Source organism: Malania oleifera, chromosome 6 (genome assembly GCF_029873635.1).
Source record: "Malania oleifera isolate guangnan ecotype guangnan chromosome 6, ASM2987363v1, whole genome shotgun sequence".
Classification (NCBI taxonomy): Eukaryota; Viridiplantae; Streptophyta; class Magnoliopsida; order Santalales; family Ximeniaceae; genus Malania; species Malania oleifera.
In genome coordinates this window covers 103,867,186-103,894,761 of record NC_080422.1, presented here as the reverse complement: position 1 = coordinate 103,894,761, position 27,576 = coordinate 103,867,186, and the positions used below count along the sequence as shown (strand labels likewise).

General features: G+C 39.5%; 1 protein-coding gene across 8 annotated transcripts in view; it reads left to right on the top strand.

Annotated features, from left to right (window-relative positions):
- The window catches only part of LOC131157748 (CBL-interacting serine/threonine-protein kinase 24-like), a 91,399-nt gene that overhangs the window by 27,072 nt on the left and 36,751 nt on the right, over positions 1-27,576 (top strand). For all 8 annotated transcript variants that reach the window (XR_009137316.1, XM_058112102.1, XM_058112100.1 and 5 more), the window contains exons 11-12: positions 2,261-2,380; positions 5,501-5,617. Coding sequence is in view for 7 of the 8 variants with exons in the window: in XM_058112102.1 (XP_057968085.1) it covers positions 2,261-2,380; positions 5,501-5,617 (237 nt within the window). In the remaining variant the exon portion in view is untranslated. The remainder of the gene's footprint in view (positions 1-2,260; positions 2,381-5,500; positions 5,618-27,576) is intronic.

Below are 27,576 nucleotides of genomic sequence, written 5' to 3'. Positions count from 1 at the left end.
TAAGAATGTACAATCAGGAGAGGAGACATCTACTTAACAAACTCTTGGACACCCCAGAGAAAACAAAAAAGGAAAACCATAAGGCACAAAAAACAAAAGAGGAAAATCAGTGCGCTCTAGTAACTCAACAAAGAATGCCAGTCGTGCTGAATATCTGACAAAAACCTTCCCTTGATGTTTCCATTATCCACACACAAAAGAGAAGCCAAATAGTGAATCTTCTCCCACACCAACAGAAACGATGACTTCTTTCCTGAGAATTTACGCCGTCACATTCCTTCCACAAACCCCAAAATACTGCAATAAAGCACAGTTCCGTAATGTTGTTCCCTCCTTTTCCCTACCAAAACCAACCAAAAAAACACTTGCCAAAAACTCCTCCACTGTCTCTGGACAAAGCCAACTTTCTCCAAAATAATTGAATAGCTTGTTGTAAACCATTCAGGAAAAATCACAATGCGCAGCAGATTCTAAGACATTAAAACAAAGCTCACATATATCTGGAGAGAGGGCCTTTAAAGGCCTCCTAATCTGCAACAAGCTATTAGTGTTGATCCTATTAAGCACAACCAACCATGGAAAAGATTCGATTTAAGGGGGGGGACTTTGGTCTTCCAAGTATTGTAGAGCAGAAAAGGAAAAACTGTTCAGCCAAGAATTCACAAAAAGATTTGTAAAAGTAAAACCCCGAGTTATCCAAAGACCTGGATCAACTATCATCTTCCGAAGATACCCAACAATTATTCAATGAGACTAATGAGGAGGATAATTCATTCAAGGATCTCCTAAAGTGAAAATCCCTTGAAGATAAGGGACCGCCCGATCTACAATAAAAGAACAAAGGGAATTATTGCCCTAAGCTCTGATAAAGAGATGAGGAAAAGTGGTGGACAAAACAACATTCCCCAATCAAAGGTCTTTCCAAAAATGGATATTAGAGCCCCTACCCAACAAAAATTTAGCATGGGGAATAAAGAGAATAAATCTATGAAATAGCTTTCTATGGATTTTCCGAAGAACATCTAGAACCAAATAAGTATTCCACCCATTTTCATCAAGTCCAAACTTGCTTTTAACAACTTTATGCCACAAAGAAGAATCCTATAACAGCAACTGCAGAAGCCATTTGGCTGAAAGTGCTGTTTTTTTAGACACCAAATTTCCAGGACCCAAACCACCCTCTTGTTTAGACCTACAAACCACCTCCCATCTTACCAAATGGTCCCTAAAACCCCCTACCCCTGGCCACAGAAAATCTCTCATAATTTTCTCAATCTTGCTAGCAACTCCTGCAAGAATTTTGAAAATAGAAAGAAAATACAACGGGATACTAGAAAGACAAGCCTGAATTAGAGTAATCCTCGCTCCCAAATAAAAAAGAACACCTTTCCACCCATCCAAATGCTTAGATTCTCTCACGTCAACTGGATCCTAAAAACTAACAGATCTACTTTACTCCCCAAAGGAACCCCTAAATGGGACAGCAGCCGCTCCAACTCAATGCACCCTACCTCTGATGATAACTCCTTGACAACAAGCACAATAATTTCCCTGATACCGCTCTTCCCATATTAATCTTAAGCCCCAAAATGCTTTAAAAAATATGGAGAAGCCCCAAATGTTCTTTTTTTTTTTCCTTCTTCCAAAAAAAGGCCTATGATCCTCTTAGTAAAAGATAGTATCATCAGCAAACTGAATGTGCGAAACCATTACCTCCTCCCTCCCCACTCCCAGTCCTTTTACTAAACCTCTATCCACAGCCTTATCAATCATCCTACTCAAAACATCAACCACTAAAACAAATAGAATGGGGAAAGAGGATCCCCTCGTCCAATCCCCTAACAGCTCTATACCAAGATTTAGGCTCACCATTCAACAACACCGAATAATTCACATTAGACTTGCAGCCTTTCATCCAACTTCACCATCTCTCTCCAAATCCCTTCCTCATAGAGATTTTATTCAAAAAGTTCCAACTTACTCTTATCATCTTAAAAATGAGCCCCTTTCTCTTTCTCCTTCAAATGCCCTCAATGAATTCATTTGGAATCAAAATGGTATCCACAATCTGTCTTCCCCCACAAATGTACTTTGGGCCTTGGTATTTGGTAATAGTATTATCAAACACCACACTCAACCTTTTAGCCAGTACTTTAGTGATTATTTTATAAACACTGGATACTAGACTTTGGTGTTTTGCAGGATCAGTATGTAACTGGTTGTAGTGCCTCATTTGGGTCTCAACCTTTGGATTTTTCAGGATCAGTATGTGACTGAGCAATTCGGATATAAAGATGGAGGCCCTTTGATTATGAACGCTTTTGAGATGATTACCCTATCTCAAGGGTTGAATCTGTCAACTTTGTTTGACATGCGACAGGTATGGTGATACAGCTGTTTCTGCTGCATATGTATCAAGTAGATGTTCAAGCTAGTCTTTTTCCAATTTTTACAGTTCTTAGAACACATAAATTGTGTCTGGAGCACATATGCATGTTATTATGCTTTTGTCTTGATATATTCAATTCTAGTTGAAACCAACATTTGATCTGTTGTTATTGTTCTCTTTGTTTTTATGCATGGCCTGCTCTCCCCATACCTTGGACCATTATTTGTTGCTTTCCGTTAGAGCTACATTGATGTAAATCTGAGCAGCTGAGTCTGTGACTTATTGTATCTTATTTTGTTGTTTAAATTTGAACATATATCTGTCAGTGCTAAATTGAAGGATGGTTATTGCTTTTCTTTTTTGTAAGTTCTTTTTAATTTTTTGGGTTTTAAGTTGATTTTTAAATTTTAGCTATTAGAATCTTTTTTGCAAACAAATGTCGTAAAAAGGCTGTAGCTGACAATAAATATTTAATAGTGATGCAGTCAACTTTGACAAGCTTGAACTTTTTGTATGTTTTTCTGGGTAGTTTTTAACACTTCAGAATGATCTCTTTGAGATATTCTTTCAACAATTTGACTCTTGGGTATGCTTTTTTACAACCTTCTTCAGAATGATCTCTTTGAGATATTCTTTCAACAATTTGACTCTTGGGTATGCTTTTTTACAACCTTCTGTCATAATTTTCTGAGAATTGTTTTAGCCTTCAAGAAGTGATCCAAAATATTGACAGAACTTGTGGCAATATTTAGATTTTTTTTAAAAATTAATTATTATTCGTTATGATGACCTGAATGTTGATGCCAAAACTGTAAAGACCTTGAGTAGACATTAGGGTTTTTTTTTTTTTTTTTGGTAGTATTCTTAGTAGAAATTGTAATGCATCTTGTGATGAATAACAGCCTTAAGTTAGATTCTAGGGTTTTTTGTTGTGTTATTAGTAGAAATTATAATGTGTCTTTGTGATGAATAACGAAATTCAATTTTGTGATGTGTCAACTTTCAGGCCATCATAACCAATAATAATTATTTTAAAAACAAAAGAATAATCTAAATATTGACACAAATTCTGCCAATATTTAGTTGAAATATTGTAATGCGACTTTGTCATGAGTAACCAAATTCAAATTATAAGCATTTAGGATTTTGTTTCACGTTTCAAAATTTCTTATACTTTCCCTTTTGGACTGGAAATATGTGGAATTTGGATTGCAAGAGTAATTGCGACCCTTATATTGGGTGTCAATGTATGGTTTCTTGTGTTTAAAAAGAAAGAAATAAGGAGGTGGCATTGAATGAGGACAAAATAAATGAGCAACATTTCATTTATTGGTTTGATTTTCAGTGGGATAGATTGAAGAGGTGTTGCCCATGGTATTTGTGTGGGCTAGATCAAGACAGGAATAGGGTGCAGGTTTTAGGAGAGTGGGATGGGGAATGGAATGGAGTAGGTTCTAACACTTGTATCCAAGAGAAAAAGGAATGGGAGGGATGAAGAGAAGTTCTTTTAGATTGTTGTGCGATTGTTTTGTCCTAGCATAGTGAAGGGAAAATTTTATGAAACATGGATAAGATGGGCCATTCATAGGAGAGCGGGATGGGTAATGGAATGTTGTAGCCTTGTAGGTTCTAATCCCCTTGTATCCTAAAAAAAAAAAGGAGTGGGATGGATGAAGAGAAGTGATTTTAGATTGTTGTGCAGTTGATTTGTCCTAGCATATTGAAGGGAAAATTTTATAAAACATGGATAAGTTGGGCCATGCTTTGTGGTAATGAACATCTGGAATTTATTAATTGGTTCATGAAAGGGGCAGTTGAACTGAGGCAGAAACCAGGTTGTTCTAGATGAGTGCAAGACTGGAAATGGTAATTGGACGTATCTATGAATAGCAAGATGTTGCATTGGTGGGACAAAATTAAGAGTATTGGTTGTTCTGTTCATTTGCAATAAAGAGCAACGTATTACCAAAGTGGACTATGGTAAGGAGTGATCTTGTTCAACTTGAACTATCTACAAAGAAGAAGGAGAATAGAAAAGGGATTGGAATCGTGAGAAAAAAAATGACACAATTTAATTAAGATTTGACCTTAGCCCATTCAAATGATGACACAAGCTGTGCTGCTTTGCATATGGTAAGGCAAGATTTCCACTCAAACTACATGCTAGGAATGTTGGGTGATCTTCCCTACATTGCTGCTGATATCATATGGTGACATAAAACTTGCAAATCAGCACTAGCTAATGTGATTTGATGCAAAAAAATGATGTACAAAGAAACACTTAAGAATTGTTACAACATAGAAAGTAATGGTACTGCTTTACTAATAATGTGTCAGAGCATGGTGAACATACACTTCTAAACAAATTTAAATGGTCTTTTAAGTGTTTATGTTTGATGGGTGAATTTATCAGCTAGAATCTACTCCCAATCTTTCTTACTATTTAGTGGTTGCTGAGATTATTCTTCACATTGATTATGAAAGTGGAGCCAAGCAGAAAGATTTATGAAAGAAAATATGGTTAACATATGATCTCAAGTAATGATTTAGGAGAACAATTAATTTAAAGGATAGAGGAACAATGTTGCTTGTGTGCTGGCATCTTTTTTTTGGACAATCGAGGAAGTTCTGTAGATTTATTTGCTAGAGAAATGAATTTTTAAAAAATATTGTTTGCAAAAATATTCAATCAAACCATCTCAAAGTTTTCTAACCTCATTCCACTAGTAAGAGCTAACTGTTTGCTTGGCTTGAATTCAAAAACAAAACAGATAGATAGTTGGAGATCTGCTCATCCAATTTGCCATATTAATCACTAAACGCTTCTGAAAGTAATAAAATACAGAAATAATAAATAAAGATCTCTAAAAATGGCACACAGCTATCAATAACAAGGATTTTCATTAATAAAAAACCATGTTGGAACTGAATTGCTTTTTCCTTATCTTGTTGGCAATGAGGAATGCACACATCAGTAAAAAAAAGAAAAAGAAAAAAGGGCAGTCCACTGCACAAAGCTCCCACATATGCGGGGTCCGGGGAATGCACACACCAGTATACTTTTGAAATGGGTTGATCCTATAGGATCATAACTTGCTATCTCTGTGGCAGGATTACATAAAACGGCAAACCCGCTTTGTGTCCCGCAAGCCAGCTAACGTTATTATTTCGAGCATTGAAGATGTTGCTGAGTCGATGAGTTTTAAGGTTCATACACGCAACTACAAGGTAAAGCTTCTGAAATTTCATTTAGTTGTCCTTCACCATTTATAGCGTACAGCTGATATTTTGCTAAATGATGATTGAGAAATTTGTCCAAATATCAGGGAGCCTTTTGATTTTTGAAGTTTGGCTAACATTTTTTTTTGGCTCATTGCTGCTCTTTTGTTCCTTTGCACGGGCTTTGGCTTAATAGGCATTTGTTTTTTGGCACTATGTTAGCAGCATTTTACTAGCATCAGTTGGGAAAATACATTTAGATAGGTACAGAAGTATAGATAGGAGCCTACGGAGTCTCCTAGATTCTGTTCTCCTATGAAAAACACAGTGGAATCTACATTTGGGTTAGTATTGTCATACAGAAGGCAGTTTGTAGCTCTCCATGTGGGGTATATAGTGGCATTCCTGGCTTTGCGGACTATGTCAGCCTGTGAGTTCCCAAATCTGCTGAGCCATCTGATATTCTGTTCCCAGTTTATGCCCTGTCAGTAGAGCATGGACTCCTTTGTTCTTTTCAGTTGTTGTGCAATTGAAGAAGAAGTGGTTTCGGATTCCTGGTGAAGATCCAGAGTTCGCATTGTGCATGAGGTGTATTGATGCAAATAGGTTTAGGAATATAAAAAAAATTCAGAAATAAAGACCAGCTTCCTGTTCTGCTTCAAGTTTTTAACCCTTTGGTACAAGGTTTTCTCATAATCCCAGGATAGAAATTGAGCCTTCAGATTCTCTTTCATCTTGTCACATCTTTTGATTTCCCTTTTCCCTCTGTTCTCATGATCATTTTGATAATGTTTCCACCAAGTAGAAGCAGGTTCCCTGAGCTTTGCTCCCACAAGCTTCAATTTCCTCTCTTCCAGCACATATTTCCATTCAAAATAACTCTCAATGCTATCAGCCCAGTCCAAGAATTCTTCGGCTTACATATCACCATCAGATTCGGAAATATTTACATGTATACCATTCTCTTTGGAATTTTGTACAGCACGTACAGTTAGGGGTGTACAAAAATTACCGAAAAACCGATAACCGGACCGAAACCGAACCGAAACACATTTCGGTTCGGTTTTTCGGTTTGCGGTTTCGGTTTGAAATATAAAAATTTTTCGGTTTCGGTTTCGGTTTCGGTTTTGGACCAAAACCGAACCGAAAAAACTGAAAACCGAATTAATAAATAATAATTGTAGATGCTGCTTGTTGCCTTGTTGGATCGCCAGTCGCCAGCGAGAAACCACCTCCGAATCCACCATGGCTACCAAAGTCGGAACAGTTAAAGTGTGGTCTCTTCGTCTTCATCTTCAAGTGCTTATGCTATCGTCAATCTCCATCTTCCTCTTCACCAAAGTCGGAATCGTCAATCTCCATCTTTGATCTGGAATGGACTCTAACCAGTCCCGAAGCTATTTGCATCCTCGGATCTGGGTAATCAGCATTCAACACCAGATTTTTCTTTCCAAGCTTGACGCCATTTGGGCCTTCAAATCTGCCGCCGACATGTTCGATGACTCCAAATCCATGAACTCCAGCGAGATAGCCTCGCCGAACAATCTAGCCTGCAGCCTTTCCCAGTGGGCAGCGACCTTCTCATGCCGAAAACCAGAGAGAAGACCACAAGATGCTAGTCGTCCCTGCGTCCCACATCGGTTGGAAATGGGATGAAAACAAGTATCCCATCTTATATATTTTATTTGGATCCTACTTTCCCCCCGTCTCATGTTTTCGGCTTTGCAAATAAAGCCTTGGCCCAATTGTTTTATAATGGGCTGTGGCCTATTCATGCAGCACAACTTGGGCCCGCTCAAGTAATGTTATAGCTGTTTGGATAGTTCAAAATTCGGTAAAACCGAAAGTAACCGAACCGAACCGCAAAGTTCACGGTTTGGTTTGTTCATAAACCGACGGTCTACGGTTTGGTTTCGGTTCAATCATTTTGAAAACCGAGGAGTTCGGTTCGGTTGGCGGTTTTGTAAAAAACCGAACCGAACCGAACCGTGTACACCCCTACGTACAATGCGATCTTCCCATCTTGGAGGCCATTCATTTTGTCGTGCAGGCCTTTCATTTTTAGAACTCTCATCCCTAGAGATTTCAATTTCAGCCTTAGACTGCTCATTTATTTCATTTCTTGCTCTAACAAAATCATATTCATTATCACCATCATTTCGACGGCCTCAATTACCCATAGACTCTGTAACAAACTGATTAAGTTGTCTAATTGTTCCTGCAGCTTTCCAAACTTATTGACAGTGATCTATCTATCTCCATGGTCCCTATTTCCTCTTCCACTCCTTGCAGCCATGCACCCACAAGATTGAACTTGCTTATACCAATTCGATTGCAAACAGGTGTGTGAATAGAAGAAAAATTCACAAATAAATGCTGAGATTTCAGAATAGCACTGTAACAACCTTCTTTGACTCAAATAATTACTGAATCCTCAAAATAACAAGAGATTAGTGCTGTGAATTTTAGTCTAGCTTATAGACAATAATTCTCAGGTCACTACCTGTTTTGGCACTTTTCCAGAACAGTAACAGCAGCTTTCTACTAGCCTGTCATGCTTTAGTAGTGATGGAGGGATTGGTAGCACTGCAGGGTGGTTGATTCAAAATCCAAGCCTCCAAATCTCCAAAGCCTAGCTGGTCTGGAAATGAGCTCTGGAAAAAAATCTTCTTAAAGGTAAATGCCAAAAAACCTTATTTTGCACACCAGCATTATGTCTCAAAGACAAAGAGTACACCCAGGAGTTTCACAGGCTTTCTTTGAGGTGCAGTCTTGTTGAAACTAATGTTCAAAGGGTTAGTAATTATTTGAATGGTCACAAAATGACCATACAATGTCCTTACAAGGTGAGTGATGCCTATCAGCTTGCACTAAAAGTTGTGTCACAACTTACCTGCTACATACCTAAGAAGCTTGGGACATAATGCAGCAGTGGTGCATCAACTAGTAAGGTGTTTAGCAGCACTAGAGGTGGTCAGGTAGAAGCTCCTACATGTGCTAACCAACCAATCAGCAAGAATAATGGGAAGGTAGCCCAAGTAAACCAGTGGAAAACAGTGGTGAAATGCTATAGATGCTTCGAGCTTTGCACAAGTCCAATGAGTGTCTAAGGAGAGCTGAAGGCAGAGTTAATCTTGCTGAGGATCCAGAGGCTGATGGTGAAGAGAATTTTGCAATTCTTGAGGTCTGAGTGTGGCAACTGAAAGCTGAAAAGGATGTGGTGGAAGTATGGATTGAGGTGATGTCCTTGGTGAGGCTTTATTCATTCAAAGGTTATTACTTTCCCCTCCATCCAGCCATGACAATTGGCTACGTAAGAATATCTTCTGAACTGGGTGTATAGTGGTAGAAATCTTTGCAACTTTATAATTGACAGGGGGAGTAGTGAGAATCTGGTTTCTCTTGAGATGGTTGACAATCTGGGATTGAAAACTGAAAGATATCCACAGCCATGCCGAGTTCTGTGGTTCAACAAGGAATTGAGGTAATTGTCTCTTCAAGATGCCTTGTTAATTTCTCAATCGGTTCCTTTAAAGTATCTATTTATTGTGATGTGGCTTCCATGGATGCATGCCATATTCTTTTTTTGGTGGCCTTGCAGATTGACAAGAGGCACAATCCATGATTGTAACAAGAATACTTGTTCATATTTTGTGAACAATAGTGAGAGAAAGAAGAAGCTTGTGCTGAAACCAATGAAGGATGATGATGTTAAGAGGCAAGAAAATGGTTGTTCACTGGCTCTCTTAAATAGAGGGGATTTTTCTTAATAATGTAAGGAAAGTGGGCTGATTTACGTGGTCTTTCAAAAGGAAGGGAAGCTGCAGTTGGAGTTCTCAAATGATTTCAAGGAAATTCTTGATGAATTCAAAATGTGATGCCAGATGAGCTATGTCATGGGCTTCTTTCGATAAGGGATATACAATGTGCCATACTAGCTTTACTCACTCAGCTTTACTCACTCCTAAGAAGGATGGAACTTGGAGAATGTGTGTGGACAGCAGCACAGCAAAATCAACTTTATGCCAACATGAAGAAGTGCAGATTTATGGTGGGCAGATTGGAATTCCTGGGTTTCATTGTCTCGGAAAATGGAATAGAAGTTGATCCATCGAATATTGAAGCTATTGTTGAATTATGGCTCATTTCTAGAAGCTCACCATTATTGAACTTGAGATTGCCATGGAAGTCTTCAATGGTGGGCTAGTTTTCCATGGTAGGTGATGAGTTGTTGTAATAGTGTTATTTTCTAACCTATATAAACCCATCACTTCCATTTGTAAATCCATCCCCAAATTTGCCTACTTCTCTCTTAGGCACATTCTCTCTTCTCTCTCTCCTTTTGTAATATTTCTATAATAGAGGAATATTAGTTGATAGTGTCCGAGGATGTAGGCACAATTAGCCGAACCTCGTTAAATTCTGGTGTTCTTCCTTTCATCTATTCAGTAGTTAGCTATTGTTGGGTATAGTTGTAGTAATATATTGTGCTAATTACATGTCAAAGGAAAATTCTGTCTAGGAAAGTGGGACTTAAGCGGTCCGTTGTGACCCCCCACTTCCCTGGGAATTTACCTGGCGTAATTTTGCACAATCATTCACTCTCTATTCACCTGTGCAATAGTAAACTGTGGTGAAGCTATGTAGAATAATATCGAGTTTCACAACAATTTGTATTAGAGCCAAGGTTATTCTTAATATGCTCTATGGTTGTAGCTTAATCTGATCTTCCACATCAGAAAAGTTTTCCTTGGGCTATTGGCATTCCGCATTGACAGCTATTGAATAGAATTTATGGCAGCGATGGCAGATAGCGCAAAAACATCCACATTAAACTCGTCTATTCTGGCAAGAACTACTGTGACAAATGCTAGATTTGCAGTGGAGATTTTTGATTGCACCGGTCATTTTGGTATGTGGCAAAGTGAGGTTCTAGATGCTCTCTTTCAACAAGGTCTAGACATTACCATTGAAGAAGAGAAACTAGAAGATATTGAGAAGAAAGAATGAGGGACCATCAATCGGTTAGCATGTGGTACAATTCGATCGTGTCTTTCAAGAGAGCAGAAGTATGCATTCTGTAAGGAAACTTCTACAAATAAGTTGTGGAAGGCACTGGAGGGAAATTTTTTGAAGAAAAGCTCTCAGAAAAAACTCCATATGAAGAAGAGACTATTTCGCTTCACTTATGTCCCATTATGAATGATCATATCACCAACTTTAATAGGTTGGTTACTGATCTAGTTAATCTGGATGAGACTTTTAAAGATGAAGACCCGACTTTGATATTGTTGGGATCCCTTCCTGAGGAGTTTGAGTTTCTTGAAGCTACTTTACTCCATGGAAAGGATAAAGTGTCTCTTAGTGAGGTTTGTACTGCTTTGTACAACTATGAATTGAGAAAGAAGGACAAGCTTGAAAGCACAAGTGGAGCCAACAAGACTCTAGTAGTTCGAGGCCGTTCACAAACCCAGAATAGAAGAAAGAAAGAGAGATCCAAGTCAAGGTCCAAACCAAACAAAGATGAATGTGCCTTTGGTCAGGAAAAAGGGCATTGGAAGAAAGATTGTCCGAAGCTAAAAAATAAAGGCAAACCTGATAAAAGAAAGGCCATCTCAAATGTGGCCGAGTACAAAGATGGATGCTCAGATCTTTCACTTGCTGTTACACCGTCAACTAGTTCTTCGAGTATATGGCTACTAGATTCTGGGTGTAACCATCATATGTGTCCCAATCGGGATTGGTTCTTTGATTTTAAAGAACTAGAAGGTGGAGTCGTCTACACAGCAAATGATATCTCTCTTATCACACATGGGATTGGTTCAGTCTGCTTGAGGATTCAAGATGGATCAATCAAAATATTGACGGACATTAGATATGTACCAAGTTTGATGAAGAATCTTATTTCTGTGGGACCCTAGAATCAAAGGGATTTGAAGTAACAGTAGAAAATGGAGTCATGAAGATCATCTCTGGTGCACTCATGGTAATCAAGGGAATTTGGAAGAACAATAACTTGTATCACTATCAAGGTCGTACAGTTATTGGGATGACAACAACAATTTCTACTGATGATAAGGAAATAGAAGCAATCAAGTTATGGCATATATGCTTGGGGCATGCAGGTGAAAAATCCTTGAGACTTCTTACAAATCAAGGATTATTAAAGGGAGCAAAGACCTGCAAGCTAGAATTCTGTGAACATTGCATCAAAGGGAAGCAAACAAGAGTGAAATTTGGTACCGCAATCCATGATACCAAGGGTATTTTGGATTATGTTCGCTCTGATATGTGGGGACCTTCCAAGACAACTTCACTGGGAGGAAAACACTACTATGTGACCTTTGTTGACGATTTTTCTTGAAGAGTATGGGTGTATACTATGAAAACTAAGGATGAAGTGTTAGGAGTCTTCCTCAAATGGAAAAATATGGTGGAAACTCAAACAAGCAGAAGGATCAAGCGCCTCTGTACAAATAATGGTGGAGAATATAGAAGTGATCCATTTCTTAAAGTCTGCAAAGAAGAAGGTATTATACGACACTTCACAGTAAGAAGTACACCACAACAGAATGGAGTGGCAGAACGTATGAATCGAACATTGTTGGAGAAGGTTCGGTGTATGTTGTCAAATGATGGGTTGGGTAGAGAATTTTGGGCAGAGGCTCTAACATATGCCTGCCACCTCATCAACCGCCTACCATCTACTGCTATTTGTGGCAAAACACCATTGGAGAAATGGTTTGGAAAGCCTGCTATAGATTATGATTCCTTACATGTATTCGGTTCCACTGCCTACTATCATGTCAAGGAATCAAAGCTAGATCCGAGGGCTAAGAAAGCAATCTTTATGGGAATCACCTCTGGAGTAAAGGGATATCGTCTTTGGTGTCCAGAAACAAAGAAGATAATCTTCAGCAGGGATGTTACCTTTAATGAATCTACTTTTTTTAAAAAAGTGACAACAAAAAGTGTTGAGCAAACAGATGGTGCTCCAAAACAGGTGGAGTTTGATAAAATAATTGTTTTCCCAGAAAGTGAAGACTTTCCTATGGTAGAAGAAGAGTCGCCTAAAGAAGAGGTTTCAACCCAAGAATCTCCACAGCAACATGAATCTATTGCATTAAGTAAGCCAAAGAGAAAAATTAGAAAGCCTACTCGCTTTGTTGACATAGTGGCTTACGCATCTCCAATTGCAAATGATGATACTCCTGTCACTTACAATGAAGCAATCCAAAGTTCAGAAGAAGAAAAGTGGAGGGGAGCCATGAATGAAGAAATGCAGTCCCTTCATAAGAATCGAACATGGAAGCTTGTTAGTCTTCCGAAGGGAAAGAAGGCAATTGGGTGCAAATGGGTATATACAAAGAAAGATGGATTTCCTGACAAGAATAGTGTTCGCTAAAAAGCAAGGCTGGTGGCTAAAGGCAACGCACAAACAGAGGGAATTGATTACAATGAGGTATTTTCTCCAGTAGTAAAACATTCCTCCATTAGAATCATATTGGCTTTGGTAGCAAAATTGGATATGGAACTAGTTCAATTGGATGTAAAAACTGCATTTTTACATGGAGACATGGAAGAGAAAATCTACATGACTCAGCCAGGAGGTTTCAAAGTTGCTGGAAAAGAAAATATGGTGTGCAAACTTGAAAAATTGTTGTATGGATTAAAGCAATCCCCAAAGCAGTGGTACAAAGGATTTGACAAGTTTATGATGGGGCAAAAGTACAGAAGAAGCAAATATGATCACTGTGTGTATTTTTGCAAGCTATAAGATAGATCTTACATATATCTTTTTCTTTAGTTGATGATATATAGATAGCCTCCAAGAGTTAGATAGAAATTAACAAACTGAAGGCTTAGTTGAATAGGAAGTTTGAGATGAAGGATCTAGGCGAAGCAAAGAAGATTCTCGGTATGGAGATAAGTAGAGATAGGAAATTTGGGAGGCTTTGTTTGACTCAAAAACAATATTTGAGGAAAGTACTGAAGCGTTTTGGTATGAATGAGAAGCCAAAACCTGTTAGTACTCCGCTTGCTCCTCATTTCAAGTTGAATGCATCTATGCCTCCAAAAATTGAAGTAGAACGAGAATACATGTCAAAAGTATCGTATTCAAATGCTGTTAGGAGCTTGATGTATGCCATGGTGTGTACAAGACTCGATATTTCACAAGCTATTGGAGTTGTGAGCAGGTATATGCATGATCTTGGAAAGGAATATTGGCAAGCTGTGAAATGGATTCTACGATACATTTTGTATACGGTAGATGTTGGACTGATATTTAAGCAGGATAAGCAAGATGGTCATTGTATTGTTGGATACTGTGATTCTGACTACGCTGGTGATTTGGATAAGCATCGATCAACTACTGGCTATGTATTTACTCTTGCAAAAGCGCCGGTTAGTTGGAGGTCTACCTTACAGTTAACAGTTGCTTTGTCCACTACAGAGGCAGAGTATGTGGCAGTCACAGAGGCTGTGAAGGAGGCAATTTGGCTTCAAGGATTGATGAAAAAATTGGGAATTGAATAAAAGTGCATCAAGGTGCATTGTGATAGCCAAAGTGGTATCCATCTAGCAAAGAACCAAGTTTACCATTCAAGGACAAAGCACATCGACGTTCGATATCACTTTGTTCTCGAAATTATAGAAGAAGGTGAAGTATCAATCCAGAAGATTCGAATCACTGAGAATCTTGCTGATATGATGACAAAAGTGGTGACTGTGGTCAAGTTTCAACATTGTTTAAACTTGATCAACATTGTTGAAAATTGAAAAATTGGTGCTACAAGCGCATTTGAAGACACTATGGAATCCATGAGAGATTTTAGGAGATGAAATTTCACCAAGGTGGAGATTTGTTGAATTATGACTCATTTCTAGATCTCACCATTGTTGAACTAGAGATTGCCATGGAAGTCTTCAATGGTGGGCTAGTTTTCAATGGTAGGTGATGAGTTATTGTAATAGTGTTATTTTCTAACCTATATAAACCCATCACTTCCATTTGTAAATCCATCCCCAAATTTGCCTACTTCTCTCTTAGGCACATTCTCTTTTCTCTCTCTCCTTTTGTAATATTTTCTGCAATAAAGGAATATTAGTTGATAGTGTCCGAGGATGTAGGCACAATTAGCCGAACCTCGTTAAATTTTTCTGTTCTTCCTTTCATCTATTCTTTAGTTAGCTATTGTCGGGTATAGTTGTAGTAATATATTGTGCTAATTACATGTCTAAGGAAAATTTTGTCTAGGAAAGTGGGACTTAAGTGGTCCGTTGTGACCCCCCACTTCCCTGGGAATTTACCTGTTGTAATTTTGCACAATCATTCACTCTCTATTCACCTGTGCAATAGTAAACTGTGGTGAAGCTAGGTGGAATAATTTTGAGTTTCACAACAGCTACAACCAGTTGGCCAACTCCAAGAACAATTATAGATATAAGAATTTTTCATTGTTTGGCCACATAGGAGATTATAAGGAAGTTTAGCACTATAGTTGGTCCTATCAGTGAACATCTCTGTTGAATAATTGGGTAAAATGGAAGACCTTACCTCAGTGATAACTCTCCCTTTGTCTATAATATATGTCGATAACTCTCTCCCTCTGTTTATATTATATGTCAAGTACAATACCGATGACCATGATACCCTTACTAACTCACACTTATTAACATAGCTGGAGCATATTTATCATATGCTCCTAGCTTGTTACAAATGAATTTCACATGAACAACTCCCAAGGCTTTAGTGAATAAATCAACAAGTTGAAACTCAGACTTCACATAAGTGGTTCTAATGAGCTTTTATACAAGTTTCTCACGAATAAAGTGACAATCAACTTCAATGTGCTTTGTCCGCTCATGGAAAACCGAGTTGGTGGCAATATGAATAGCAGCTCAATTATTACATTTAACTCTATAGGCTGAGAATGTGGAAAACCTAGTTTTTTAAACATATTCTTTAACCAAACAAGTTCATATGTAGTGTGTGCCATAGCCTTATACTCTGATCATCACTTGATTTGAGCACCACAATTTGTTTTACATTTCTAAGACATCAAATTACCTCTGACAAAGATGCAGTAGCCGCTTGTGGATCTTTGGTCAGAGGGTGACCTAGCCCATTCGGCATTTGTATATTCTTGAATATGAGTGTGGGCTTGATCCTAATATAAGAGATCTCTCCTTGGTGTACCTTTGAGATATCCCAAAATGTGAATTACTGCATCCTAGTGACTTGTTCTTGGGGAATCAAGAAACTAACTCATAACACTTGTTGCGAAGGTTATATTTGGTTGAGTGACCAGAAGATAATTCAACTTTCCAACAAGTCTTTGATACCGTCCTGGGTTAGGCAACAAATCACCCATATCTAGTAGTAACTTACAATTGGGATCCATGGGTGTATCAATAGGTTTGGATCCCAATAGTCCAGTCTTGTCTAAAAGATCAAGAACATACTTCCTTTGTGCAAGACGGTTTGGGTACGAGATCTCGAAACTTCTATACCCAAGAAGTAGTCCAATGGTCCCAAATCCTTAGTCTTAAAGTTAGCCTGCAGGAAATGCTTTAGGCTTTGAATACCTTGATCATAATCACTAGTAACCACAATATCATCCATATACACAATAAGAAGAATCCTTCAGGATGGATTGTGATGATAAAATACAGAATGATCTATGGCACACCATTGAAGGCCAAACTAAAGTACTACAACATTGAAGCAACCAAACCATGCCCTCGGAGACTGTTTTAAACCATATAGTGACTTCTTGAGCCGACATACTTAGCCCGACTCCCCTTGAGCAACAAACCCAGGTGGTTGCTCCATATAGACCTCCTCCTGAAGATCACTATGTAGGAAAACATTCTTTACGTCTAACTAGTGTAGAGGCCAGTGATAGGTGGTGGCTAAGGAGATGAACAAATGTATTGAGGCGAGTTTGGCTATAGGGGAGAATGCGTTTGAATATTCCAAGCCATGCACCTAAGTATATCCCTTACCAACAAGGCGGGCCTTCAATCGAGCCAAGTAACCATCTAGCTTTCCCAGTGTACCAACGACAACCAGCCATAGACTTATCAGGAGGAAGACGTACTAAGTCTCAACTCTCAAGTATCATTATCTTGTAGAGCAGACATCTCTTCAATTATTGCATTCCTCCACCTAGAATGGGATAGGGCTTCAGAAATAGATTTTGGTAGAGTAATAGATTACAAAGTACTGACAAAATAGTAATATAAGGGTGACGAGAGATCATAACAAACAAACTTAGAGATTGGATGTTGGGTACAACTACTTATACCTTTTCGAACAAGAATGGGCAGATCAACATCTTGGGAAATAGGATCACCTAACGAGGGAAAAAATTGGGCCTTGAGCTCTCTCTTTAAGTCTGCTCAACAATCGACTACACAGTGTTCATTTTCAATTTCACTGTACTTAGCACACCACCACGGTTTGGTGTCACCAACCAAGCACATAGTCCCAGTATCCACTCACACTTGTTCGGAGTCCATCCTTAAAGTGTGAAAGTACTAGTCCATATCAAACAAGAAGTTCCCCAACATCTTGGAATCACAAGCACCCACATATGTCCTGGGTTCTGGTACCTTGGTCTTGCTAAACCTCGGAGTGTTGAGTGTTTCCTATAGCAAGAACCATCACATTCATATTTGTAGTCAGATAAGCTATTTGAGCTTGCAAGGTCTCCAAAGTGTGGTGAAAGTCCTCTGAAATTTCCACCATCGAACTTTGTTGATGCTTTTGTGATCCCACCAATTCATCAACACGTTCCGTTAGTTGGGCCATCTCTACGACCACATTGTTGGCTGTGATCTCAGCCTGTGCTTGTAGCACAATAATTCTCTAGGCGTTAGTTGGCATGATCATTTACCAAAGCTTTACCAATCCCACAACAAAGGCAACTGAATTCACGTAGCAACGAACCAAGCTCTGATACTAGGTGTCACGGGCTGAATATTTCACACCTTTGTGAATGGACTGTGTGGTGCTAGCTAAAGCCCTTTTGTTTGACTAGCCAGCTTAGCTTTTACCACAATTCACCAACAAAACACTTTCATTGTCATTCAAGCAGATATAAGCGGAAGCAATAGGCAACTTATGAAAGCAGTGACACCTAAGGAGTACAAATTGAAGCAATGTAATTCATTATCAACACCTCCGTTAACAGTGTGTGTCTAGCGAGGGAGGCAAGTAGGCTAAACACGTTGACAATAGCTTGTGAGTTTTGCAAGTTGATGAACACTCACCCTCACCCTACAGTAATATTAACATGATAAAAACTTCTCCCAAACGTACGAGACAAGCAATCACACGCAAGCATAATGCCCTAAACAAGCTCGGTTGTGATGCTCCCCCACTTATGTGGTCGATGTTCTCGTAGACTTTGATGGCGAGTACACTTCAACTTTATCCGCGAACGATTGCATATCTTCTGTAGAAACCTAGCTGATTTCTTCGTTTCCAAGGCCTTTCCACTTCACTAAGAACTCCTTCTGTTTCTTCCTTGAGGATGTGAACTCTCTGTCTACAAGGGCGTCTTCGACTTCTCGTTTGTCAGGTTGGACTGTCTTCAATTCTGCTCTGGTTGATTGACTTTTCCTTGGATCTTTTGTGTCAGCATTGAACAGTTTGAGGCAACCGACGTGAAACATAGGATGCACTTTCATCCAAGTCAGAGGGTCAATTCTGTAAGAAGCATTCCCGAATTTGGCCAAGATGGGGACTGGTCCTTAATATTTAGGACGTAGTCTCCTATCTCATCCTCGTAGTGACCTGATCTGTTCAAGATTGAGCTTAACAAGCACCAAGTCACCTACGTTGAAGTGCTGCAGTTTTCTTTCTTGATCCGCCCACTTCTTCATCCGCTTAGAAGCTTTCTCTAGGTTGGCTCGGGCAATCTTTACATTCTATCTCCATTCTTTGGTGAAGATGTACGCTCTAGGACTCTTTCCTCTGTACGGCTCATCCATTGTGTGAGGTAACAATGGCTACTGGCCTGTAACAAGCTCAAAAGGACTCTTGTTGCTTGTTAAGCTCTTTTGGTCATTGAAATAGAATTGAGCCACATCAAGTAGTTGCACCCAATTCTTATGGTTGGCGTTGATGAAATGATGCAAGTACTTTTCTGGTAGCCTGTTGAATCTCTTCGTCTGTCCATTTGTCTGCGGATGGTAGCTCGAAGAGATGTCAAGTTGCAAACCGAGGATTCTGAAAAGTTCTGTCCAGAAGTTGCCGGTGAATCTTGAGTCTCGATCACTGAAAATATCTTGGGGAACACCCCAATACTTCACAATATTCTTGAAGAATAGTTATGCCCTCTCCTCTCCCAAACAATACTTTGGTGCGGGTATAAACGTACTGTACTTCAAAAACTTGTCTATAACCACAAGTATAGACCTTGCATCTCCCACTTTGAGCAGGTTGGTGATGAAGCCTATTGAGACACTTTCCCATGATCTGGATGGTACTAGTAAGGGCTACAACAACCCTGCAATCTTCTTTCTCTTTACCTTGTCTTGTTGGTAGGTGAGACAAGTGCGAGCATAATCAACCACATCATCATGCATGTGCGACCAATAATATCTTTGCTTCAGTAATGCCAAAATGCACTCCCATCCGGGATGTCCGGTCCACATGGTACCATGACACTCTCTCAATAATGTCTTCCTCAGGTCTCCAGTTCGTGGCACAAAGAGCTGGCTACCATGGGTCATCAACAATCCGTCTTCCATCCAAAACTGACGTGCTTTCCCTTTTTTGGTCAGCTTCATAAGGTTCTGCGCAACTAGATCTTTGGCTAAATTCTCTTTGATACCCTCCTGCATCGTTGTGCTAACGGTATTCAATAAGTGTGTTACCATCTGCAAGGCCTCCAGCTCGGCCTTCCTACTCAGTGCATCAGCAACTTGGTTCAGGCACCCTGCCTTGTGCTAAAATGAGAAATCAAATTCTACCAAGAATTGTTGCCACTAGCTTGCTTGGGTGTCAACCTCGGTTGTGTGAAGAAGTGGCTAACACCCGAGTTATCTATTTTCACCACAAACCTTGACCCAAGTAATGTCACCACACGCGAAGACAATGTATCACCGCTAGCATCTCCTTCTCCTGAGTTGTGTACTTCTGATCTGCTTCACTAAGCTTACAACTCTCGTACACAAGAGGATGCCCCTCCCGTAACAAGACTCCTCCAAGGGTGTAGTCCAATGCATCTGTTTGCACCTTGAAGGGTTTCATGATGTTTGAAAGAGAAAGTACCGAATCTCTCATCATCGCATCCTTCAAGTCATAAAAGGCTCCCTGGCACTTCTCTGTCCAATTCCACCCCTGACCCTTCTTCAGTAATTCTGTTAAAGGAATAGTTCTCCTCAAGTAACCCTCTACGAACTTCTTGTTATAGTTGGCAAGACCAAGAAAGGAACATAGCTCCTTCACTGTCGTTGGGATCTTCCATTATTAAATCACTCTCACCTTCTCCATATCCATCCTGATATGACCTTGCTCAATCATATAACCAAGGAATTTGATGCTCCGCCGAGCGAAAGAGAACTTCTCTTTCTTTATATATAGACTGTTCTCCTTTAGCCTGTCAAACGCCTTCCGTAGATGCTTTTTGTGTTCCTCCAGAGTGGGAATTGTGGACAACAATATCATCTAGGTACACCACGACAAACTTGTCAAGGTACTCATGAAATACCTGGTTCATCAAGGTGCAGAATGTCGTAGGTGCATTCATCAACTTGAATGGCATCACCAAGAACTCATATGCCCCATACTGCGTCACACAAGTTGTCTTTTGCTAATCCCCATAAGCAATTCTCACCTGATAGTAGCTCGATCTCAAGTCAAGTTTAGCAAAGTACTTGACATGATTCAATTGATCAAACAGATCGCTAAACAACGGAATAGGATACTTCTTGTGCATTGTCACCTTGTTGAGCGTGCGATAGTTTACATACATCCGCATGCTCCTATCACGTTTCCTCTAAAACAACACTAGTGCTCCGAACGGTGCTTTGGAAGGGCGAATATATCCCGTTTCCAACAAATCATCAAGTTGTTTTCTCAACTCTGCTAGCTCTGGAGGTGCCATCCGATATGGCCCCTTAGCAGGTGGTTTCACTCTTGACAACAAATCGATCTCATGCTCAACACCTCATCGTGGAGGCAAGTTGTGAGGCAGCTTATCCGGCATCACCTCCTTGTACTCATCCAACACAGCTTGGATGGTCGTAGGCACTAGCTCTTGGCCTACTTCTTCCTTTTCCACCACTATGGTTAGATATGTATGCTCACCCCTTCTTAATCCATTTTTGAGTTGCATGACAGAAAGGAACTTCTCATCATCTCCTTTCTTTGAAATGACTTGCACCATGCAAGGGTGATCTCCCATCAGACACAGGGTATTAGCAAAAGGCATCAGCACTACCTTAGTCTCCCTCAGGAATTCCATTCCCAAAATGACTTGGAAGTCATCTAACGACACCGCTATGAAATTGGCATGACTTGCCCACTGCCCAAGCTTCACAGTCACTTTCTTGGCTACTCCCAGAGTAGTCTGGGCTACAAAGTTCACCGTTTCATGCATCCTGAATCCTTCTCCAAGGATAAGTTGAGTCTCCCTGCTTTCGCCCGTGAAACAAAATTATAGGTGGCTCCGGTATCCACTATAGCACAAGTACTCTTCCCATCGATCCTCAAGTCCAAAAACATCAATCCTTTTTCTTGTGTAACTTTCGGTCGCCTGCATTTCCAATGCGTTCACTAGTTGCATACTCGGGGTATCCTTCTCTTCCTCATCACTTTCCAATGCCCGCTCCGCGGTGGAAGCTTGTAAGGCATTGAATGATGCCTTATGAGGGCACTCAACAACTCTGTGAGGGCCTCAACATAAGTAGCAAAAAATTCTACCCTTTCTAGGGGGTGTGTTGAACCCTTGAGATGATGAAGCTTCTTTTGAAGTTGATGCCTTATAATCGACTCCCCCACTCATGGGTTTGCCCTTCTTTAAAGACTTTCTGCTGTTTCCATCTACGCCACTCTCTTAAGATGAAATGATATTATCACCAGCGTAGTTAGTCAAGCTATTCGTAGTAGCTTGTGTGGTAGACAAGTCTTGAACTTTTTGTATATGAAGTTCTGTTCTTGCCCACAGTTTCAACCCATCAAGAAAATAGAACAACTTATCCTTTTTCGACATGACCTTGATATCCAACATCAAAGCATAAAATTGTTTCACGTATTCCTTGATTGCCCTAATATGCTTGAGGTCTCTCAGCTTCTTCCTAGCATTGTACTCAACATTCTCAGGAAAGAATTGACCTTGAGCTCTCTCTTTAAGTTTGCCCAACAATCCACTACACAACTTTCATTTTCAATTTCATTGTACTCAGCACGCCACCACAGTTTGGTGTCACCAACCAAGCACATAGTTGCAGTATCCACTTACAAATGTTCTGAGTCCATCCTCAAAGCACGAAAGTACTGCTCCACATCAAACAAGAAGTTCTCCAACTCCTTGGCATCACAGGCACCCCTATACATCATCCTGGGTTTTGGTACCTTGGTTTTGCTAAACCTCAGAGTGTTAGAGTTTGCCATAGCAAGAACCATCATATTCATATTTGCAGTCAGATTAGCGATCTGAGCTTGTAAGGTCTCCACGGTGTGGTGAAAGTCCTCTGACATTTCCACCATCGAACTTTGTTGATGCTTTTGTGATCCCTCCAATTCATCAACATGTTCCGTTAGTTAGGTCATCTCTATGGCCATATTGTTGGTTGTCATCTCAGCTTGTGCTTCTAGCACATTAATTCTCTAGGCATTAGTCGGTATGGTCATTTACCAAAGCTTTACCAATCCTACAACGAAGGCAACTGAATTCACGTAGTAACAAACCAAGCTTTGATACTAGGTGTCACGGGACGAATATTTCATACCTTTGTGAAAGGACTGTGCGACGCTAGCTAAAGTCGTCTTGTTTAACTAGCCAGCCTAGCGTTTATCATAATTCACCAATAAAACATTTTGATTGATATTCAAGCATATATAAGTGATAAGCAACTTATGAAAGCAATGACAATTACGCAGTAAACATTGAATCAACGTAATTCATTATCAACACCTCCGTTAACAATGTGTGTCTAGCGAGGGATGCAAGTAGGATAAACACGTTGACAATAGCTAGTGAGTTTTACAAGTTGATGAATACTTACCCTCTCCTAAAGAGCTTTCTATGCTATTCTCACTCTGGCACTAGGAAACATCAATATGACCAAGGAGTCTACTCCCCCTTTTAGTCTAGGGAAAAACTCTCTCTAAAAAATAACCCTACACTAGTATTTACATGATGGAAAGCCATCCCAAACGCACGAGACAAGTGGTCACAGACAAGCATAATGCCTTGATCATGCTTAGCTCATGAAGGTAATGTCCATAACCTAGAGTAGTTTTTCTCACAAATAGTGTTTAGTTTGTCTACCTTTAGGAGGCATGTGGCTAGGTCCCAAATCCTAGGTTGTTTTCCTTTCATAGAACGACATAGTCTACACCTTGCTTCGGAGGCACATGGTAATGTCCTAAATTTAGAGTAGTTTTTCTTACAAACTAGTGTTGATTTTTCTACCTTTAAGAGGCACGTGTCTAGGTTTCCAGATCCTAGATAGTTTTCCTTTCATATACTAGGGCAGCTTACACCCTACTTCGGAGGCACATGATAATGTCCCAAATCCAGAGTAATTTTCCTTGCAAACCATTGTTGGCTTGTCTACCTTTAGGAGGTGTGTGGCTAGGTTTCCAAATCTTTGGTAGTTTTCCTTTCGTAGACTAGGGTAGTCTACATCCTACTTTGAAGGCATGTGGCTGTCTCAAATCCAAAGTAGTCTTCCATCCTGGTTTGTCTGGCATCTCACTTTAGGAACAAGGGCCGCTTCACCCTAATATAGAGTAGATCCTTGCTCACCGTCACCTATTTCAGGCAGTTGACCTCTTAAGAGAAAAAAAACACTTATACACACACACACACACACACACACTGACCCACACACAAAAACAAATAAACAGCACACACCCTAGCACTAGAACTTCTTCCTCATGCAGTCTCGTTTCACCTCAAGCATCAAAAACCCAAAAGCAATAAGGTTTGCAAATTAATGTGCATGTCGCTTTGCGACACTTTTTGTGGTAAGAGAAGGTTTCAAGACAGGGGATGCAAGTGTTGACCTTTCGGGACATCTCATTTCAATATAAAAAAAAATGCCTCAAAATTATTTACGTTTCGCTATATAATGCCTAAATGCCAAATTGATATCTTTGTCTTTATATGTTTGATGTCGACTTTGTCAGTAACAGACATATAAAGAGGGGCAGCTATAGACATCTAATTTCATCCGGGCCTTATATAGCAAGATAGGTATTAAATTCTAAGTTTCAAAATAATTTTGATAAGATTTCTCAAAATTTTCCAAATTTTAATAAATGAAAATTTTCTATTTCTTTTTGAAATTTGGTAAAAATTTTGGTTAAATTAGATGCCCCTCTAAGGTCTTTCTCTACATCACAACTCTCGCCTATGTTTCCAACTATTTCATCTCCTAAAAAATAAATCACATTTGCATAATTTATTTTTACATCATTCATGTGAAGTCCAATAAAATATATAAAAAAAGAAAAAGAAAAAGAAAAACTAAAAAATATACAAGGGGTAGGTCCTTCTTTCTTAGGCCCATAGCTCCAGCCCCTTTAGTGAGTCACTAAACACACAAGCCCAAAATTTTCAAATTAGTTCCAGCTCAAGAAATGCATGAGGCCCAAACCCCTTTAAGCCCTAGTTGCCACAGTCACTCTACTCAACTACCCCTTGCAGCCACAGTCACCCTACCCTATGCAGCTGCTTGGCTGCACCCAGTCCCTGCCCGAAAATCTCCAAAAAAGAGAGGAATTGACAATTGACAGGAGGAAATCAAAGAAATCAAAAGGTTGCTTTCCTTTTTTTGGCCTATAAATTGAGAGTTAGAGAAGTGGAAAAAAAAACTGAAGATTAAAAAGGGCCATTCAGGAAGCAAGAAAAGAGAGTAGTAAATAAGAGAGCTGAGAGCGAGAATAGAAAAGAGAAGAGGCAGAGAAATATTGAGATAGGAAGAAATTCAACTCAAGGTTGTGTGGTGCTTGGTTGGCAGAGGGAGTAAGGGTGGAGTAGAGGATATCTGAGGTAAATATTTGTTTCCCCTCTCTTAATTCATCTATTCTAGCATTAGGTGATTGTGTGGTTTGATATTTAGTTAACGACATGAATGGAAACTGAAAAATGTTGGAACACAGTTTGATTGATTTCAGTGATATGTGGTTAAAGGTGTGATTGAATAGTATTGAATACACTTGATTATGGTCATTATATGGACTGCAAAATTTTGAAGATGAGACCACTTTCAAGAAGATACAGTTAGGAGGGGGTTGTGAATTTGCTTGAATACAGGGATTGAGTTTAATTGATTGTGTGATTGTGAGTCAGTTTAAATGGACAATTGATTGATTGATTTCAGTGATATGTGGTTAAAGGTGTGATTGAATAATATTGAATACGCTTGATTATGGTCATTATATGGACTGCAAAATTTTGAAGATGAGATCACTTTCAAGAAGATATAGTTAGGAGGGGGTTGTGAATTTGCTTGAATACAGGGATTGAGTTTAATTGATTGTGTGATTGTGTGTCAGTTTGAATGGACAATTGATTGAGCAATGCATTCACTAATCCTTCAAGATTTTAGATCCAATTAGGGATTTGAATTTCTTTAACTTAGCCAAGCCTAGAGTTCAAGTCCATTTTTCTAGGCCCAAATCCAATTCTGACTGGGGTCAACCCAAAGCCCAAACTTGGATTTTAACTGGGACAACTCGAGACCTGAACCTAGTGTTAAATTGGGTCAACTCGAGACTCAAACCTAGTATTCAATTGGCTCAACCTGAGACCCGAACCCATTACTAATTAGGTCAACTCGTAACTCACAACCGAATATTATTCAAGTCGACTTGAGGCCCAAACATGAGTGATGATTGGATCAACCTTTTGACCCATATCCAAACTTGATTGAACTTGTACCAATTTTGGATAAAAACACCAACCTAAACCCTAGAATCAAACCCTCCATTGGCCTTGTTTGTTTGGCAAGAAAAGAAAATAAAGAAGAGAGGACAAAGAGGAAACCAAGGGGGTTTTAAGTGTGTTTGGCAGGAGAGAGAATGTGATCATATCCTAGAGAAGAAGGAAGTCCTATCGCTAGGGTTGCTGGTTTGCAGTAGTGGATATGATTGGAGTGAGATCTAGTGGTGAAAGGGCTTGTTGGAGCACAAATAAAGAGAAAAATGAGAGTGAGAGAGAAAATAAAGGATGAGATAATATAATAAGTGAGAGAGGAGAGAGAGAGAGAGTGGAGAACCTAACTAGGTCTCGTCAGCCATCGTGGTTGGCTAGAGATGCCTCACCAGAGGAGCCCCGATGGCAGCATTAGGAGGCGAATCAGAGAACCTTGCAGTTCTCCACCAAGGAGCTCATTCGAGAGAGAGAGACAGTGAAAGGCTTAGAGAGAGATAGAAAAGTTGGAAAAGAAAAGAAAAGAAAGAAGAGAAAGAAAAGGAAAAAATATGAAAAATTTAAAAAACAAAAACAAAAATTTTTTTTTTTTAAAGTTTTAATTTTTTTTAAAAAATTTAAAAATATTTCCGTATGAGCTTAACGGTGGTGACATGTGGCGCAATTGGAGCCATGTGCAATTGTCAAGTGACATCATGTTGACATCATTCGAACACGTGTCGCCTCTAGATCTATTCCCGCTTAAGATATTAAAAATAAAAATTAATCTCAGTCGTTCGTAGTGGACCACGTGTCACCACCAGCATGTGACATGTGGCGTAGTCATGGCTGTCCAATTTGTGTTTTTTGTAGACTGCTAGATCGCTGCCATGTCAACGATTTGTGTGCGAGGGGCATATATTAATATGACAGCGACATGTGGTGCTAGGATGCGACTTGGGTGATGTCAGCATGACTTCACTTGCCATGTGTCACCCCAGGATTTTCCCCCCAAAAAAAGAACAAAAAATTATTTTCCGTGAGGCCACATGTCACCCTTCGAGGCCAACACATTGAAAATCCTTGGTTGTTGGATCTGTGTTTGTTGCGAATGACAAAATTTTGGCCTCGTCAGTGATCCTTGCTCAAGGGTAGGTTGAATTAGAAAGTGCCATGTGCCACTGGGTTTGCGTCTTGGGTGATGTTAGCATGATGTCACCCTACCACGTGTCAATATAATGGATTTTCAAAAAAAAAAAAAAATCTAAAGTCGGCTATGTGTCACTCTTTGTAGTGACATGTGACACAATGTTGGGCATCCAATCTATGTTTCTAGTGGACTATTGGATTGCTACCACGTATGTCGCGACATCTCGGGAGCAGAGAGTGCCCTAGGGAGGCGAGGGAATATAAAAATATGTTTATTTTCGTGAAAAATTGGAATTTGGAGTCGCCACTAACCCCTTTTTTTTTTTTTTTTGTGTGGTTGGAACACCTGCTTACTACTCAATTGTGAACAGTATCGGTATGCATATACTAGGATCAGGATTGAGAGTTCGATTATGTGAGGGGAAGGTACTAGTACCCCCTACGCACTTGTTATAAGAACAGTACCTAATTAATTAAGAATTATCCCCCAATTGAATTTTAACCTTTTAATTTACTCATTTCTTAAATAAACAAATAAGTTAACAATATATACACATTTAATGGAAAATAATCAAGACGGGGTGTGATTTAAGAATGTCTAATAAGACCCCCAAAAGAAGGGATCTCATTAGAAAAACCCCCCTCAGAGCTAATGCAAGTGAGACTTGAAATGCCCATTGCCTTTTTTATAATCATAGGGACACCCCCACAAAAAAAATA